Below are 18,576 nucleotides of genomic sequence, written 5' to 3'. Positions count from 1 at the left end.
GCACATTTGACTTAATGGCAAGACAAGAAAATTATCCTTATTTTTTAATTATCAACAACAATAATGGCAATATTTTGTTAACCTGACTGTGCTTCCTTTTGTTTTATTCGAAGGAACCCGTTTTCAAGAGTTTGTGGTAAATGATTTATCAAATTTTATGCTGCAATGGTGAAAAATTATTTTCAATCCAAGACATTTTACTGCATACTTTTGAGTTCTAGTTTGAGTACATGTACGTATTTAGTAATGTTTAACTTTTACGCAAGATTGTATAGGGGCGAGACTCAAAAGTAACTGTATTTGTCTTTCATGAATATTTTTGCTGTAAAATTGCAGTTTTAAACATTTCATGCTACAGAAACAAAAAGTTGAATAGGATTAATCTAAAAAGGTGAAGAAATTTTTGCAGCTTCCAGTTTAAGACATTGATTTGAGACAGTTGCACCCTGTATCCGTTTTGCTATCCACTATTCTTTTTTATTGTACAGCCCTTGAGTTTGGACTAATCAAAGAGTTTAATGTCGAATCATTTTTATTTGTGTGGATCAATGTTCGTGGGTAGCAAAGGTTTTTTCTGGTTCGTGGGGACGAAATTTTGTTGATTGCATGTTCGGGAAATTTTTGATTAATATGAAACAGATGTTTGTATATACGTTCGTGGGGATGTAAATTCGTGGGCAAGGGTTACCCACGCAAGCCCCCAACGAACAATGATGATTTCACAATATAAGACTAAATGACACTAACTTGTAGTGAAGACCGAAACAAGGTCATTAGGTCCCCCGCAGTAGTAAGGTTTCCATTCTTTTTTATCATTACACGCAACACTGCAGTCTGTCCTATTCACCTGCCCTGGTCCAATGAGAGCGTCCCCACAGAAACACTTGTCTCCCGACAGACCTAAAAAATACTCAATTATCAAATCAGTTTTACGGGTTAGGAATGTGGATGTATTTCAAATTGTGTCATAGAATACATGTATTTCGAATTTTACTATGACTACTCACCGAAGAATCTAGTATTATCTTTCAAGCATTTTGATTTGCAATTTGATGTTGTATTCAAAGAAGAAGATGCTGCGAAATTTTCTGCTGAATAACAGCCCATGTAATTTTCGTCAGCTGCACAAGACACGTAGCGGCGTAAAATACAAAAAAAATGTGCAATATTTTTCTTAGTTAGAGGCAGGTAAATCAATTCATCTAATGACAATGTTTACGAAGCCTGAATGCATAAAATATAGAACTGAAGGACACAAATAGACAATTTTTTCACATGATAATTAATTATATTGATCTGACTCTGTTTACCCCAGTAAAATATAACCTCTCAAAAAACAAATTACCGATGATTATGCAAAAAAGAAAAATCAAAATTAGAATCTGAGATATATAGAATGGTATAAATGTAACCTTACGTGTGTTAAGAAGACTGAATCACTAATCAATTTATCGATAGATTTATAAAAATTCAAATTCCTCCGATATTACAAAGAAAAAAACCTACAGCAAGGTTAAGGAGTCTGAATGATCATCAACTAACCATTAGATATACCCAATTTTTTTTTAGGTGTTATTCCTTTTGCAATAAACTATTAGGTAAAGAAAAATTCCGTACATTTTGTCTTTTGCATTTTTTGGTGGTTTCCTTTATTTTCATATATAGCTCTCTTTTTTTTTTAAAAGAGACAAATATAGTTTAAAAATGGCCACGACCACAGAGCCGTCTTAAATTTTGTACATAGTAGGTTTTGATGCTTACAATAACAGCTGATCTCTCCGGTATAGGATGTTTCGGTCAGCGTCCAGAGCCCTGTCTCCCTGCATTCGTACGTCCCCCAATATTTGCCGTTCTTCTTGTACCCCTCCCTGCAAACAAACTCTATCCTGTCTCCATACACCGTGCCAGCCCCGGGCAAAAAGTCAGTCTGAACGTCTGATGTGATCACAGGTGTTCCGCAATCTAAAGCTTTTAGGAGTAAATAATTGAAACTTTTAATAATTGGTCGACAAATTGAACATTACAGGCACGTAGCATCGTTTTTGAAAGTGGGGGGGCCAGACTCATCCAAAAAATCTTGACAAGCAAAAAAAAAAAAAAAAAAAAAAAGGAAATATCACTTTTCCAAAATCTTCAAAATCCTAATCCGTTTATGTGTAAATTTTAAAAAATTAGTTGCTGTCAGAAAAAGTGGGGGGGGGGGGGGGGGCAGGCCCCCCCTGGCCCCCCCTGATGCTACGTGCCTGCATTAGACCTGTCTTAAACTTAAACGTTTGGTAGTTTTGGCCATTAAATAGGATAAGTAAAGAAAATCCAAATAATGTAACTTTAAAAATTTGATCATCTTTAATAAGAGCTCTCCTTCTTTACGCGATTAAAATAGTCTTGAAATGGCCACGATCATCGAGTCCTCTTAAAGTGTCAATAAGAATGTTAGAAAACAACATATTCTTGTATGGTTCTAGCTTTAACAATTATCCCTGAAATCACAATTTATCATACACTTTTTGAGAAGATAAAAACAGCAATTTTAAATATTTTATTCATATCGAGAACTTTTCAGATGACAGATGTCTTTGTGAATACAAGTTGACGTTGATTAGCGTATCGAAAACTTACGCAGACATGTGGGTTCTGTCCCATTCCAAAACCCATCGTCTGTACAGTTCAACTGATAGCTCCCAGCAGCTAGGTAATGACCCGGATTACACATATAAACGACGCTGTCATCCGACTTGTTTAGCACATATGAATTGAATGTCATTGTCTCGTTGCACGGTACTGAAATTAAATGAAATAATTGTAATCGTTTGAACTTAATTTTGTTGTTTGTTTTTTAACACTTTGATATCCTCATTATTAATATATTATTTTTGCTTCAACATATCGTTTTAAGACACGCTTTCAGGCTTAGATTGTGGTAGTTGTGTAATTATTGAAACCAAAAGGTTACGAAGGCCGAGATTCAATTTGAAACAGCTTATGTATTGTGTATATGAAATACTTAGATGGCCGTGTACTGTGAAACTAAACGGCAACAAAATTCTAAAATTATTTTGAATTTTTGCCAAAACTTTGATCGGCATTTGAAAATAATACGGTACCTATACAATTGAGGTATGTCCAATGCACGAAGATTTATCTGTATTGTCGACATCACAATGTTGGCCAATACCGAGTACACATTGTGTTAATATCATATTAGCATAATTATTAAATTTGCATTTGCAGCGTACCATTTATATCCTGTTTTCATTTTCGACATCGAATGTTGACCAAAATCGAGTTAACATTGTGTCCACATCGTGTGTTTTGTTTCCTGTTTACATCGTCGACATTACAATGTTGATCGATATCGGATCGACATCGTGTCTGCATCGTACCTCTTATATCCTGTTAACATCGACGACATCGTCGATATCGCAATGTTGATCGACATTGAGTCGATATCGTGTATACATCGTGTGCCTTCTGTTTACACCGTCGACATTGCAGTGTTGATCAACATCGTGTAGACTTCGTGTCTACATCGTACCTCCTATGACCTGTTTACACCGTCGACATCGCAATGTTGATCGACATCGGGTAGACATTGTGTCTACATCGTACCTCTTATATACTGTTGACATCGTCGACATTGTCAATATCGCAGTGATGACCAACATCGAGTCGACATCGAGTCTACATGGTGGTCCTTATTTCCTGTTTACATCGTCGACATCGCAATGTTGATCGACATCGAATCAACATCGTGTCTACATCGTACCTCTTATATCATGTTTACATCGTCAACATTGTCGATATCGCAATGTTGACCAACATCGAGTTGACATCGCAATGTTGATCGACATCGAGTCAACATCGTGTCTACATCTTACCTCTTATATCCTGTTTACATCGTCGACATTGTCGATAACGCAATATTAAACAACATGGAGTCGATATCGCAATGTTGATCGATATCGAGGCAACGTCGTTTCTACATCGTTCCTCTTATATCCTGTTTACATAGTCGACATTGTCAATATCGCAATGATGACCAACATGGTGATATTCTATATGTCTTACATTGTATATTTCTTCTCGCGATGTAGACAATGTAGATTCGATATTAGTTCAACATCGTCGACATTGCGATGTCGACAATGTCGACAATGTTAACAGCAAAGAAATATCGGCAATGTTGACGATGTAAACTCGATATCGGTTCAACATCGTCAACGTTGGGATGTCGACAATGTCGACGATGTAAACGGCAAAGAAATATCGGCAATGTTAACGATGTAAATTCGATATCGGTTCAACATTTTCAAACTTGCGATTTCGAAAATGTCGACGATGTAAACGACAAAGAAGTATCGGCAATGTTGACAATGTAAAATCGATATTGTATCAATATTGTATAGATCGCGATGTTGACGATATCGAAAAAGACATATGTATACAGTATAATTATTCCAATCGTGGTCTAAAAAAGGGAGGGGTGGTCAAAATATATTATAAGTGAAGAAAAGACATGAAAATAACCCATCGAAAACTTTATAATACAACTAACAAAAAGTGGACAAGGAAAATGGATGTTGGACGTTGGTAACATCGCATAGGCTTACGTTGACAGACTAGTTCTGTTCCGTCCCAAAACCCATCGGATGAACAGTTGAGTTGACTGCTGCCTCCTGTTTGGATGTAACTAGGGTAACATGCATAGACAACACTGTTGTTACCATGGGATACCACGTAAGAATTGTGCGTGATCGTCTCATTACATGGCACTGAAAAAAAGAAGATCTTTCTTTTAAAAAACGAATAGAAAGCGGAAGAGAATCATTTTGTTAAGAGTTAAATATAAAAAAAAATTACACTACTTTTGATATCTTAATTATAAATCTAAAACGAGTTTTTTTTAAGCTCACCTGAACCGAAGGTCTGTAAACTTTTAACATTTTTGACTTCTATTCTATTAACCCCTTCACGGTAACTGCGGTACTGCTCTATTGCAGGGCAAAATGATAGAGTTTAATGAAATATGACGTAACGTCAATTGTTTCATTTACGTCATTTAATTATCTACCTACTGAAATTTCGGCAAAGTATATCATTTTGCCCTGCAAGATAGCAGTACCGCAGTTATCGTGAAGGGGTCTATAACCCATGGGCCAAATTGAACCAAACTTAGTAAAAACATTCTTATGGGAAGGGAATTCCAAAGTTTAACATTAAGGGCAAAACTCTTTTTAAAAGGTAGATAATTGCAAAAAAGTGAAAGTAGGGTGTGCGTCTTTAAAAAAAATTCTTCTCAAGAACCAATGCACTAGAAATGCCAATATTTTCATCAAAGCTTGTATATAGATAATGAAGATATTCAAATTATGATCCACGGACTAATACTGGGGACTCAAGAGTGGTTCAAAGTTTAACATAGACATATTTAGGAATATGTTTAAATCTTCTTGTCAAAAAAAATAAAATGTTACAATTTGTGAAGTTAGATACTAGATGCAAGTATCCTCAAATAATGTAGATTTTGAATTGTTAAAATTGTGACCACTAAACTAATACTGGGGCCCCAAGAGTGATTCAAAGTTGAACATAGAAATAAATTGGGAAATATTTAATATTCTTCTTCTCAAGAACTACAATGCTACAATTTGTGAGATTACAATTCAAACTTCCTAAAAAATGTAGATTCTAAATTATTAAAATCGTGACAATCGAACTAATACTGGGGCGTCAGGAGGGGTTGAAAGTTAAACATAGAAATGTATGAGAAAAATGTAAAAAAAAAAAAAAATCTTCTAAAGAACTACTATGCTAAAATTTGTAAGATTATTATGCAAGAAAAGTTGGATTCCAAAATTTCTAATTGTTCAAATTATGACCCAAAACTATTTCTGGGGCCAAAATTTAACTTAAAAATATATGTGGAAAATATTTAAAAACAGCCAAAAAAGATACAAGGAACTGTTGTTTGGGTTAGCGATGTGGCCGATGGGCCTTTTACTGAGTTTATTGTAAATAATAGATTTTGTTTTGTTCTATAATACATAATTTGAATTCATTTATTATCTTTCTGGGTCACGCACACTGACAGTCGCTTAAATTTGAACATGTGTCTGTGTCTGACCATGAATTTGATTTAAAACACGGTATCTTAAAAACAGGCCTATTTACCGGTAATGTAAATACTTATCAAAGTAATTGTTATTCTGTGGCATTACTATCACTTCCGTTCAATGCGACCGTCTCCTACCATGACCACAGTAGGCAGTGTAGATTAATTCGATTTCAATGCTTATCACACCATAAAAAGATTGACAGAGTGACCATTTTAAGCAAAATGGAAAACAAAGTGCTTGGTTATGTGGATTACATCGTTTTCGGACTTTCTTTGGTAATATCGCTGTTGATTGGGATATATTACTCCCGTTCTGGCGGGAAACAACGCTCCGTAGAAGAATATTTGATGGGAAATCGGCGAATCACGTGCCTTCCGGTTGCGCTATCACTTCTCGTGACATTTCAGTCGGGCATAAGTCTGTTAGGACTTCCGGTTGAGATTTACTATTATGGAACTCAGATCTACATGGGCGTTATCGGTCTTGTGATTGGGTACACTATCGTCGCTGCATTCATCGTACCAGTTCTTTATCCCTTACAAATAACAAGTGTATATGAGGTATTCAATAATCTAAATTCACGTACATGTACATGTATATGTTATAGGTTTATATCTTATAGAGAGGTATACAGTAGATCTCGGTTTGAACGAAGTCCTATGGACCAAATGGCAATTGATTATTTTCGTTATATCCGTAATTTGTTATAAATAAGTATCCATACAACGAATTTATTATAGTAACTATAGCGAATTAACTATATACATGATTTCTTTTTCGAGAATACATTGTTTGCTAATTGAGGCGTAGAATGAAAATACATTCTTTTGATACATGTACCTTTCATAATTGGATTGTGAATTGAAGAATTCATGTGAAAATAAATTCATTCAAACTATTGATATGTTAAATAGTAGTGCACACTTTTTAAACTGTAAAAAATTATGTTCTGTTCTTTTTTTAATATTTCATTTCCATTATAAGTACCTGGAGATGAGGTTTCAGTCGAGGTCCGTCCGATTAGTGGGCTGTGTTTTGGGACTTCTATTTACGGTACAATAATTAACTAGTTTAAATCGACAACTATAAATCAACAATAAAGTAATAACATACTTTCACAGATCACAGTCAAGTTTTTTAACATCATCTAATTGATACGTGAATTTCTTTAATTCCAGATGACCTACATGGCAGTCTGCCTGTTTCTTCCAGGCCTTGCCATGGAGTCTGGTAATTTGTCTAATGCATTAGACGATGCTTATCATTAATTTCCTTTAAATATACATGTACATGATTTGTTACCTGGTACACCGTTTTAACGCTTTATGCTTAGGTTCATGTCCGTATGTTTGTTTGTTTGTTTGATTTGCAGTGACTGGTTTTCCTAAGTGGGCTTCCATAGCGGTGGTAGCGGTGGTTGTGGTTATCTACACAATGATGGTACGGCTCAGTGACAGTGGTGTTTCAAAAGCTCTCTCTGTCTTATCTAAGAAAATGAAATTCCTTACTGCACGCCACTAGTTTTAGAGTATTTGACAAAAACTGGTGGATTCTTTAAAATATCTAAATTCTTATAATTAAAAATGGGATGTGTTTGAAGCCTTCATTTGTGATTGTTTTCTTTTAGGGCGGGATAAAAGCCGTCGTCTGGACGGACGTGTTCCAGTTTGGTGTCATGTTGACTGGCATTCTTACACTCATCATTAAGGTTAGGAATTGTGTACAAAATGTTTGTAGACAAATTCGTTGATTCGAAGAACCAAAGTTTCGTTTTTGTTTTGTTTTTATTTTGTTTTACTGTAGATTTGTTCTGTGCACGGCTTTCAAGAAGTATGGAACACAGCTAGCGATGGAGGAAGGCTGCAGTTCTTCAAGTACATAACTCGATACTAGTACTTATATATAAGACAATGAGCCTTTGTCAGCTGTTTAAAGTTAAATCGATGTTATTTTTTCACAAATTTTGATATTTTCGTATTATTTATGTACTATGAAACATTCTGATATATCGATATGCATAAAAGTACAATATATGTAAATGATTTGAAAAATATCATTGTAGTTGATTTGGTAAAAGTCCTGAAATTTAATTGACCTTTGAAAGCTTTTCATTTTGTTTGGGCATATACACAGGTAATCAAAATACTAAAATTATAAATATCCGAGCTCATTTGTTTGTATAGAAAACGGAATCATGATGTCATTATCACAGTCAAAATAGAGTAACTAATCGTGTTTATAGGCGCATTGATACATATTTATAAAACAATTTCCACAACAATTTGTAATAGCTTGATAACGGGATGAATGACGTAGGCTATTATAGTGTAAACAATTCTGCCGCTCATCAACACTGCAAAATCGAAACATTCAGAATGTTGCAAATAACAAAACTACAATGTCATGTTTAAATATATCAGATGTAAACTTAAACACTGACCACTTGAAATGCAATACATTCTCCGTTGTCTTTTAAGTTGGAACTATATTTTTGCGCGACGAACGATTTCAACGGTTATTCAGTAAACACATGATATCGTGTACCGTAGCTATAGCCCGACCATTGTTTACGCAATTAACACAGCTAAAAATTGTAAAGAAAAACCCCAAAAACAAAAACAAAAAAAACAAACAAAACAAAAAAAAACTCAGTCTGTTTTTGACATGTGACTGAGACAGATTATCAGCCTTACCTTTGAGTTGATGTTTATTTTGAGAGCTTGTACACCATAACAAATAATTATATTGTTTAAATAATATTATGTCCATATATCAAGTATAAATCTAGAAACAACTGCCGGGTATAATCATAAAACAAACATCAATATAAGAATATGTTTATTTAGTTTAGATTCAGATCCTACAAGCAGACAGACATTTTGGGCTGTTACCATAGGAACGATCACGTCATGGATAGGGAACGCTCTGAGCCAATCAGGGATCCAAAGAATATGTGCTACGGAGTCCATAGCGGAAGCAAGAAAGTAAGTGAGATTTTAGACAGGACCGTCAGACCAAACGTTTTTTTTCAACGAAAAGTTTTCTCAAAATAAAACTTTTTTTGTAAAAGTTCGAATATGTTTATATTTATTTTAAAAGTTTCAATCCTACGAAAGCCCATTGAGCTCATTTTCGTAGGTAAAAAAAAAATATTTTTTTCGCGAATAAACGCGAAACTTTCGCGAATAAACGGATAACTATTCGCGAAAGTTTCACGTTTAATCGCGAAAATAACGCGTTATATCGCGAAAGTAACGCGTTATATCGCGATTGTTACGCGTTTATTCGCGAAAGTTTCGCGTTTTTTCGCGAAAGTTTCGCGTTTATTCGCGAAAGTTACGCGTTATATCGCGAAAGTTTCGCTTTTATTCGCGAAAAAAATATTTTTTTTTATCTACGAAAATGAGCTCAATGGGCTTTCGTACAATCCAAACCTATTGTTCAAGAAGTTAAATAATAACTATGGATTCACGTGCACTTAAAGGGACATGGATATGGTGACGCACAAACCCATGATTCAGCAAATATCGAATTTTTACACGATTTACACATATCTTTAAGTAATACATCATATGAAAAGATAAACTTTTGGGAAATTACGGTGTTCAAAAGTAAATAAATGATATTAAAAAGAGAAAAATATTAGTTTTCCTTCCTCTCCATAGCCACGCAAGCGCAGATGAATGTAAATACTGCAGCGTGGCTTACATCATGATCCATTCTTTTTTTCAGTGTGTCAATCCCATTGTTACTAATTTTAGCATGTTTGTTAACATGTGGAATTTCTGGATGAGTGTTAATGACCTGTAAATTAATAGGTGATGACTTACGATGCGCGAAACCTCTCGTATGATGAAATCTTGAGTAGTTCTTTTTATTTCCGTTATCATAAACAAAAAGTAAAACATCTATTTTGAACCACCGTGCCACTTTAACTCCAAGAAGCCAATCTTGTAATATAAGTTTCACGTGTTATTTAATATTTCGTGGTCAACTGTGGTCCAGAGTAAAATTAACAAATGTGTCGCCTTATCCTAAAGACAGATCTTTAGGATAAGGCGACACATTTGTGAATTTTAACATATACATTTCATGACCCAACTACATGTACATTGCTGATTTTTTTGTAGGTCAGTCATTTTTAATTTGCCAGCGGCTGTTTTGTACGAGACCTTGATGACGTTTCTTGGTGTGGCAATATTTGCCTACTATGCTATGGCTGGTTGTGATCTCAAGGAAGCAGGGCTTATTCAAAGTTCTAATGAGGTAAGTCATGAACACCTGCAGTCTAAGTATAAAATACTTTCTCATGCACATTTTTCAATTACATGTATCAAAAGCAAAGATTTTGAATAAATAAAGAAAAATAAAATGTTATTACTAATAGTTTTGAAAATTGTACAGAATTTTTCAATGATGAAATATTCACAAAAGAAGCAAACGAACGCGTAATAAAAGCCATCGTTGCTTCTTAATTCTCTCTGGACGTTGAGCTCCTATTAGATGTTTTCTTTCAACCTCTAGATTGTTCCGTATTTTATGATGGAACAACTGTCGGAAATCCCCGGGTTATCCGGTCTTTTTTTGGCGTGCCTCTTCAGTGCTACCCTGAGGTAAGCGTCATCCACATAGAAAGGGACAACAATCAGGGTAGCATTTAAACAAAGAGTGCAGCATTTCAATTTAAATCATCTACTTAAAACCTGTCATTCTAATTTGAAAATGCATCCCCAGTAGAATGTATTGAGCATCGTCTTTTGCAGTTAGGCCTTGGATAAATCTGGAAAAAAAGTTATTTTTCCAGCAAACTTAAGTAGACCTTCATATCAGATTTCCCGATTGTTTAAAAACCGCGTTTTTCCCCTTCGGATACTCAACATACCGCTGTTCACTAATGAATAGAACTGTAAAATGTGTATTAAAAAGTCTGCATAATAAAAAAAATACCATGACTGACATTTTATAAAAAGTTGAATTTAAGCCACGAGATCATATTCTTTCTTAACGATTCAAAGACCGCTGTTAGAGTATTTTGGCATTGAACTCATACAGTAGAATCTAGAACCCTGATTCTGTACCTTCTAACTTCAGTACCATGTCGTCGGGACTAAGTGCGATCTCTGCCTTGGTTTGGGAGGACCTGATACAGCCCTATTTCCAGTGTTTCTCTCTCAGACAGGGCTCATTCGTCACCAAAACAACTGGCAAGTATTAACAGCCTCTAAGGAGATGCAGTTCAATACACATTATGATTGACAAGCGATTTAAAGTTCCTCTTTTAACAGGGCTAGATAATTGTCATATGCATACTCTATTAATCTCCTGAGGCAAAGAGCTATGTATCCTGCATAACTGAATAAAAACATCATTTTGAATGATTTCAAGCTCATATGCAATCTATTTTAAAGGATTTAAAAAAAAAGGTTTACTTTTAAGAACAATGGGTAATGCTACAATTGGTGAAAGCTATTGGTATGACATTAAACTTGGAAAGCTCCGAGGCGCTGTGACAACACTACATTAACTGTTTTCAGCTTTATAATTGCATGTAAATGACTTTACATAGCTATGTAACGTTATAATGCATGCGTTTTAGACCCCCCCCCCCGTCCGTCCGTCTGTCTGTGAAAATAAGTGTTAAGACCATATGTTTCTTCTGTATAAACATTTGAAGTTCTTACTTCACACAAAGATTGCTTATGACTTAAGGGTATGGCATGATTTTGACTCAAGTTCACTTGGGCAAAGTCTGGGTCACTGGCAGGAAAAGAGCTAAATTTGTGTCTAGTCCATATACAAAGATTGCTTATGACCCGAGTATGTGTCATGAACTTTACATAGGGTCAGTTATGCAAGTTCAAGGTCATTGTTTAAAAAATGCTCAATTTCTGTTTGTGTCATATCTTGTAATAATGAAAATGATTAGAAGCTAAAATTGGATACAGAGATTGCTTGTGAGGCGATATAAAATTAATAAATAGATTTTCATCTCTGCCCGTCCACCTGAAAGTGGCCCGCACAGATGTATCATATTTTATTTTGAATTAAGAAATTGTGTAGAAAAAAAACTTGTGGAAAAAAATTTCGGCTAGATATACCAAAAATTCAAAACATTTAATGGCTGCTTGACATATCGTTTGATTCCAGTCATGTTTGTTATCAAAAGGATACAAATTTCTTCATGCATCAACACTCAACAGTTAAGTTGATATAAAATAGAATTTAAAGATTACAAATTGTTTTATGTACTCACACAGCATCAGCAAGTGTAGAAAAATAAGACAGTTGGTTTTAATAGAACATGAACGGTGAATTAGAAATTTTTAAAATAAAAAATAAAATTCACCCACCCGCCCCTTATTGATTGCAAATCAGGATTGGAATCTAATAAATATTGATTATATGTGGCCTGACCTGTGAATATGTCCTCACTTGAGCTTTGTTCATTTGTGCAAGTTCAATATCACTTTTAAAAAGAGAAGCATCCATTATTTTTTAATTGAGAAATGCTCGAGCTATGAATGATTTTAGCTGGGCTATCATTTGTGAGCTTGCTCACAGTACCTCTAGTCAGTAACAAAAACTTTAACTTTCACATGTAATACATTTACATTTTGTAATAGTATATTTATCACAGCCTAATTTCAATTATTTAAAAATTGTCTAGGTACGAGTTAACCATTTCCTCAAATGAAACAACATGATGAATTGCAACTGAATGGATACATTTTTCATTTATTGCATGGTTGTAAGGTGGACATGGAATTTATTCCCTCAGGGAGAATCATGTTTTATGAGGGCAACGCCCAAGAAAATATGGTTTTTCAAGGGGAATAGTCTTCATATCATGCAATAAAAGTTTTTTTTATACCCAACAATATAGAGTACACCGGGTTTTAAATCTCTTTTACAGCAAAAACCTAGTGAATGTTTACCGGTTTCTTTCTATGTTAGTTTTCTGATATAAAAAGGATTAAAAATGTTGAATTTATCCGATATCTTTTTCTTAATCAAACGTTTGATAACACTGTATGCTCATCCTCGGTAGTTTTTATACGCATGGAATGAAAATTCCCCCCGCTTCCGAAGGGGTGAGATACAATGTATGGTTATTATAATGAGGTATAATAAAACCTAATATATATATTTTTTGTTGAAAAAAGCACATTTTAAACTCCTGTAAATTTCTTTCTAAAGTTCCCGTATTTGCGGTTATTATCGTCGGAATGTCATTTCTTGCTATGAATTTGCCTGGAACAATAACTCAGGTAAACCATGTGCAATCAACATTACTCAAGAAACCCAACATATACATTTAAACAGAAGTACATGTATTCATTTACGATATTAATACATGTAACATGTAAGTACTTGTATATACTGTAAACGTATTACATTTGGCTGTATATTCTATTTAGCGCTTTTGGCGGAATGCGGCTTCCGCTAAATCAAGTACATCGCTAATTGTAATTCATAGATGTAAAAGAATAGTACGTTCATGAATACGCTAATTCAAATCTACGCAAACTTGTTCAAAAAATTATTTCCGCCAAATATCGTATACGCCAAATATAATACGTTTACAGTATGCGATGTTTTCCCTTTTCTTTAAAAACTGAAATTTACCCCCGTCATCAACTTTAATATACATTTTTTTACGTGCATCTTGAATTTGCACGTACGTCTCCATTCTAGATCAAGAACTTAGTATAAATCTCACACACGCTGAACGTTGGTTTACTCATCAAAAAATTATCGTTTTCATGAATAAATATCATTTACCGATTAGAAAACGCAACTCCATTTCCTTTTCCGTTGATGGAGGTATGAATTAGAAGAATTCAAACATCGTGTTATTTATTTACAAATTATCGCGTATACGCATTATTTCACAAAATTGTAAATACTAGCATTTAATAACATGAAATACTCATGAAAACGAGAAACATTCAGCGAGATGGGCCATGGCCAGTACGATTATAGAAAATTGACCTCGGATTTCCGACGTTGACCTCCAACTAAATGGCACAGAATTGCAAAAAAATAATAAGAATAATAATACAAAAAAATTAAAAAATATATAAAAAATAGAGAAATAAGTAAATAAGTGAAATAAAGTACAAAATAATTACTGTGAGAAATTATGCAAATAATACCATACAGGCAAAACTATGCGTCTGATCAACCTCTAATTATACATGTATAGCTGGTTAGTTTTTAACAAGGATTTGTTGTTTTTATCTGTAAAGTAATATTTTTTAGGTTCAAAATCTCTGAAATATTTTTTTTTAAATTAATTTTTTATCAGGATGTTTCAAAATTTGGAAAATGACATTTTTGCCGCAAACTCCCGATTTTATTCTTTCTCTTATGAGTACTATTTTCGCCCCGTGTAATTTTTACCCTTCTACACTTGGAAACAGTTTCGCTTCGTCTTAAATTCGCCCAGACAGGTGTGTTTAAAGGGAAATAATTGAAAACATCGGAATTCGTCCAGTTTTAATTCGCTCGCTGACAAGGAAGGCGAAATGGGCGAAAATAAAAAAGGGCGAAAATTTCACTATATACAGTATTTGCCAGAAACCTCTTCCTGAAATAATACTAATTTTTTTCAATGTTTTAAAATCCTTTAAAATTATTTTCCTTTCATAAATCACTATTCAACAATTTTTAATGTTCATTTTACTTAGTTGATTATATTTATTAACAGCCCAAGTGCATAATTAAAGGGTTTTATAATCATTTTCATTGTCAGTGATTTTTAATATCAATTGTATGTATTAGTGAGGAGCTTATATTTGTCGTTCAGTAGTGAGTTGAATAAGATATCTGTGTCATGGTCCACTATAATGCAACTGATACGCACACTTGGTGTTTTGTTTTGTTTTTTTTGTGTGTGTGGCAGATTACCCTGGGAACACTATCAGCTACATCCGGGCCTTTAGTCGGGGTTTATCTCTTAGGGATGGCCTTTCCCTGGGCAACGGCAAAGGTAACATTTTCTTGGATATAAATTCCTGACTCGTATTACAAATATTATTTAAAATGTCGAATGAAGCTTATCGAAAGGAATTAATCACTTTATATTCTCTTTATATAGAACATATTTATAAGCTATAAACTGATAGTTAGTGTTTTTTTAGTTAATTAAGAAGATACACGTATTACTTTCCCAAACTTAAATAATAAAAAAAACAATTTTGAAATCGTAAGTCCCATCTTAACTTAAACTATTGTGAATAAAAAAAAATACAGAATGAGTTTTGGCTGAATTCTAGTCAGCAGTTATATCCGGGACCCTCGCCTTCTCCCTGTGTTTGACCATGACGATAGGGTCTAATCTCTACCCCACTGACTACCCCAGACTCGCACCTGTTCCTACATATGGCTGTCCGGGAACCAACCACTCGCTCCTGGAATCGACTGAGAGCAATGCCACGGTTAATCCAGTCATAACAACGATGACTGGGCGCTTTGATTACATACTAACTAATTACAGCAAGCTTCCTCCAATGGCGGAGAACAGGACAGCCGCGGCTCCATTGGAAGTTCAAAGCAAAGATGATGGGCGAGTATTAAACGGCCGATCGGTTTTAATGGGCCGTGAATCAATTTTTATTACCTGTTTATGACACTTGTTAAGTGAATAATATTGTAACTGTACCAAAAACCATTTTGTTGTTCCTAAAACATGCTTCAGAGCTAATAGTCGAAGTTACTCATAAGTATCCACAATTTTTTCAACATATAAGATAAAAGAAAAAACAAGGTGGTTTTCAGTTTCGTGTAATTATCATAATCATAAAACATTTTTTTAATTGAAGCACGCCTTGGCTGTTCCGGGTATCCTTTCTATGGTATCACGTGACTGGTGTTCTAACCACTTTGGTTTTGGGAATTGTTTTATCGGTTCTTTCAGGTTCGTATCATATGGCTGCGATAATGAAGTTCTTTAATTCAGGTGAATATGACTTCTTGATGTCCCTGGTTTATGACGATCGGAGAGTTTTCGCTACACAATCCATTTAACATGCGTTTATATCAAAAGCAAATTGAAATCGAACGTGAGCAAGAGCAACATGTCCCTTGTCTTTACTTTTGAGAAATTTATGATATCTAGTTGCTTTATTTACGTTTAACTTGCTTCTAAACATGATTAGAACCTAAATGATCATCGTAGATTTTCGATGATCAGTTCTCCAGTACGTTTGGGTCATCGATGGTTAAGCGATTCTCCGATCTACCGTCCATGATATTACTTATAATTTAATGTTTAAGTTCGATATGGCATTTTTATACAAGAAATACATTTGAAACAATCGGACAAAACTTGCAAAGTTTTTCGGAATTTTATCCAGGTATTCGTGTCACTTTACAACAAAGAATATTGTCATAAATAAATTAAACGTATTGCTACTTTCATTTACAACCCATGGAGAGAAGAGTTCCAAAAGTTCGATGATGAATGCATCGATGAGGGTGACCCGGTCCAAACCAAAGTACTGTTGAATATGAGACTCTATATAATACATATACATTGTATAACTCGTTGTTGCATTGTCTTCATGCATTTTACAACGGAAGGGTAAAAAATATATAAGTTATGAGGTTATGCATGTGTCCCAATACCCATTGAATTTATGTAGTAAATGTATGTTAAAACCTTGAAACATGCTGTAGGACACAATTTCAGCAAGATTACAGTTCAGACCAGGATTTGTATACTAAATCATTGTCAAAACCAGCAACCCTATTCATGTCATATTTGAAATTTGATAAAACGAGTTCATCATAACATAAACTTGTAATTTGGTGGAGTCAAATGAAGATAATATCAGCTGAATTTCTAGACTAAATTCAGGGAAACCAATTTTGTAAACTTATACAATTTAAATAAATGTTTTTATACTGTAACTTTGATTAAACATCACCAAATTTTTTCCCAGAAATTATGATCTTATGTACCCCCAAATGTCTTAATGGAAAAAAACCCAAAAGAAATACAATTTTACTTCATCTTAAACCAATCATCAAATGCTACCAAAAAGCATTGTATTATTACATGTATTGTGAATAACCATCAGAACAAAATCTACGCAGCATTTCTTTATCCACAAAAAAGAGAGATAAAACCTTTACTTTTTATCCTTGATTTTCCGTTTATTATAGGGGGACTCTCTGACGTACCCTGTGAAGAAAGATTCGTCTTCCCTTTCGTTCGCAGACTTCGCTGTTACCGGAAGCGACTGAAAATCAAGCGGCCATTGGCTAACTATACCGAGTTCAGAGCCTCCTTTCGTTCCAAAATGGAGGAAGAAACTCGCGCGTCTTTTCGGTCGCAAACAAAGTATGCCCCGGGGAACCAATCAATGAGCAGGACAGGGAAACCTAAGGGTTCGGGATAGGGTAAAAAGTACTCACCCTCTGGCGTCAGGGAGAGGGCCTCCTTCAGCACAACTGTGGAATAAGACAGTGACGTTAGAGTCAAACAAATAATGGGTCGGCCATCTTATAAGAATAGTTTTTTAACGTATGTGAATTTGAAGAAAGCAAATAAAAAGCGAAACACATTTTACAAAACACAGCGCATCAGTTGAGTTTATCATATTACGATAAGTGAAAAAAAAATAGATGAATGAATTTAACACAAACGTGAAATATTTCCAAAAATTTAATAAATACAATCAAAACATGCTTGAATAAAATATTATGAATAAATACATTAAAAACATACTGTAAACCATTACATCCTCTCTATATATATTTTTTAATTTGAATTAAGTATTAAATGAACATTTTTTCCGAAATAATTTTAAAAAGAGAGATATAGAGAGGGAAATCCCTCGAGCAATGCAATTAAAAATAAATAATATTGTTAAAATTGAGGGGGGGGGGGGAGTAGGGTATTGATAAAATATAACTTTAATTCACATTATATAAAAAGTAACGAAAATGGGCAAAAAAAAACTTACATGCAAATAAGAGTAAAATTTTCCAACAACATAACTTCATGTTCCCTTATTCAGATTCCATTTCGCCAATGATAAGCACAGAAATAACGTGCATCTCCTGTTGTTTTATATCGAAGTTCGAAATCATTGATTGTACGGACACTTCAATGTTTCACAGCATCTATTGCAAACAAAGGCTCAACCGGGCACAGGAAATGACGAATGGTTTGATCGAAAATAGCATTCAACTGTGCTGCCCAGTGTTTCATAAGCTCCGTGCGACGTCATTGTAATTCCTACAATTCAGAGACAAATATATCCATAGGATGGCTTTCATTCTGTTCAGTTTAAACTCAATCAATGAATTTATCAGCGATTTAAGTGTAATTAAAATGTACCTTTCTGGCCTTGATTTCTCTATTTCAAAACACACCTTATTGACTTAAATTGATCTTCATATACTGTTGTCGTTGAATAATGAACTTTAACCAAAAAATCAAAGATAAAAA

General features: G+C 34.3%; 2 protein-coding genes across 2 annotated transcripts in view; one reads left to right on the top strand and one right to left on the bottom strand.

Moving 5' to 3' along the window:
* Positions 1-18,400, bottom strand: part of LOC105333209 (uncharacterized) — a 38,488-nt gene extending 20,088 nt beyond the window's left edge. The window contains exons 1-7 of the mRNA XM_034481507.2: positions 18,089-18,400; positions 17,538-17,573; positions 4,611-4,772; positions 2,620-2,781; positions 1,762-1,968; positions 1,008-1,121; positions 748-900 (exon numbers count right to left, since the gene is read on the bottom strand). Coding sequence (XP_034337398.2) covers positions 748-900; positions 1,008-1,121; positions 1,762-1,968; positions 2,620-2,781; positions 4,611-4,772; positions 17,538-17,573; positions 18,089-18,128 — 874 coding nt within the window. The 5' untranslated portion in view covers positions 18,129-18,400. The remainder of the gene's footprint in view (positions 1-747; positions 901-1,007; positions 1,122-1,761; positions 1,969-2,619; positions 2,782-4,610; positions 4,773-17,537; positions 17,574-18,088) is intronic.
* On the top strand, positions 6,209-17,696 carry LOC105329898 (sodium-coupled monocarboxylate transporter 1). The gene is made up of 15 exons (XM_011431385.4): positions 6,209-6,676; positions 7,101-7,169; positions 7,295-7,346; positions 7,489-7,556; positions 7,744-7,824; positions 7,920-7,990; positions 8,963-9,100; positions 10,247-10,382; positions 10,641-10,729; positions 11,208-11,320; positions 13,314-13,384; positions 15,022-15,108; positions 15,395-15,684; positions 15,941-16,035; positions 17,286-17,696. Exons 1-15 carry the CDS (start codon positions 6,338-6,340, stop codon positions 17,519-17,521), a joined length of 1,935 nt encoding a protein of 644 aa, XP_011429687.3. The 5' UTR covers positions 6,209-6,337; the 3' UTR covers positions 17,522-17,696.
* Positions 18,401-18,576: the final 176 nt, after the last annotated feature.

This window comes from Magallana gigas, chromosome 5 (genome assembly GCF_963853765.1).
Source record: "Magallana gigas chromosome 5, xbMagGiga1.1, whole genome shotgun sequence".
In the NCBI taxonomy this organism is placed as follows: Eukaryota; Metazoa; Mollusca; class Bivalvia; order Ostreida; family Ostreidae; genus Magallana; species Magallana gigas.
Note: the sequence above shows the minus strand (reverse complement) of the source record. Positions and strands in the feature narration are given on the sequence as shown.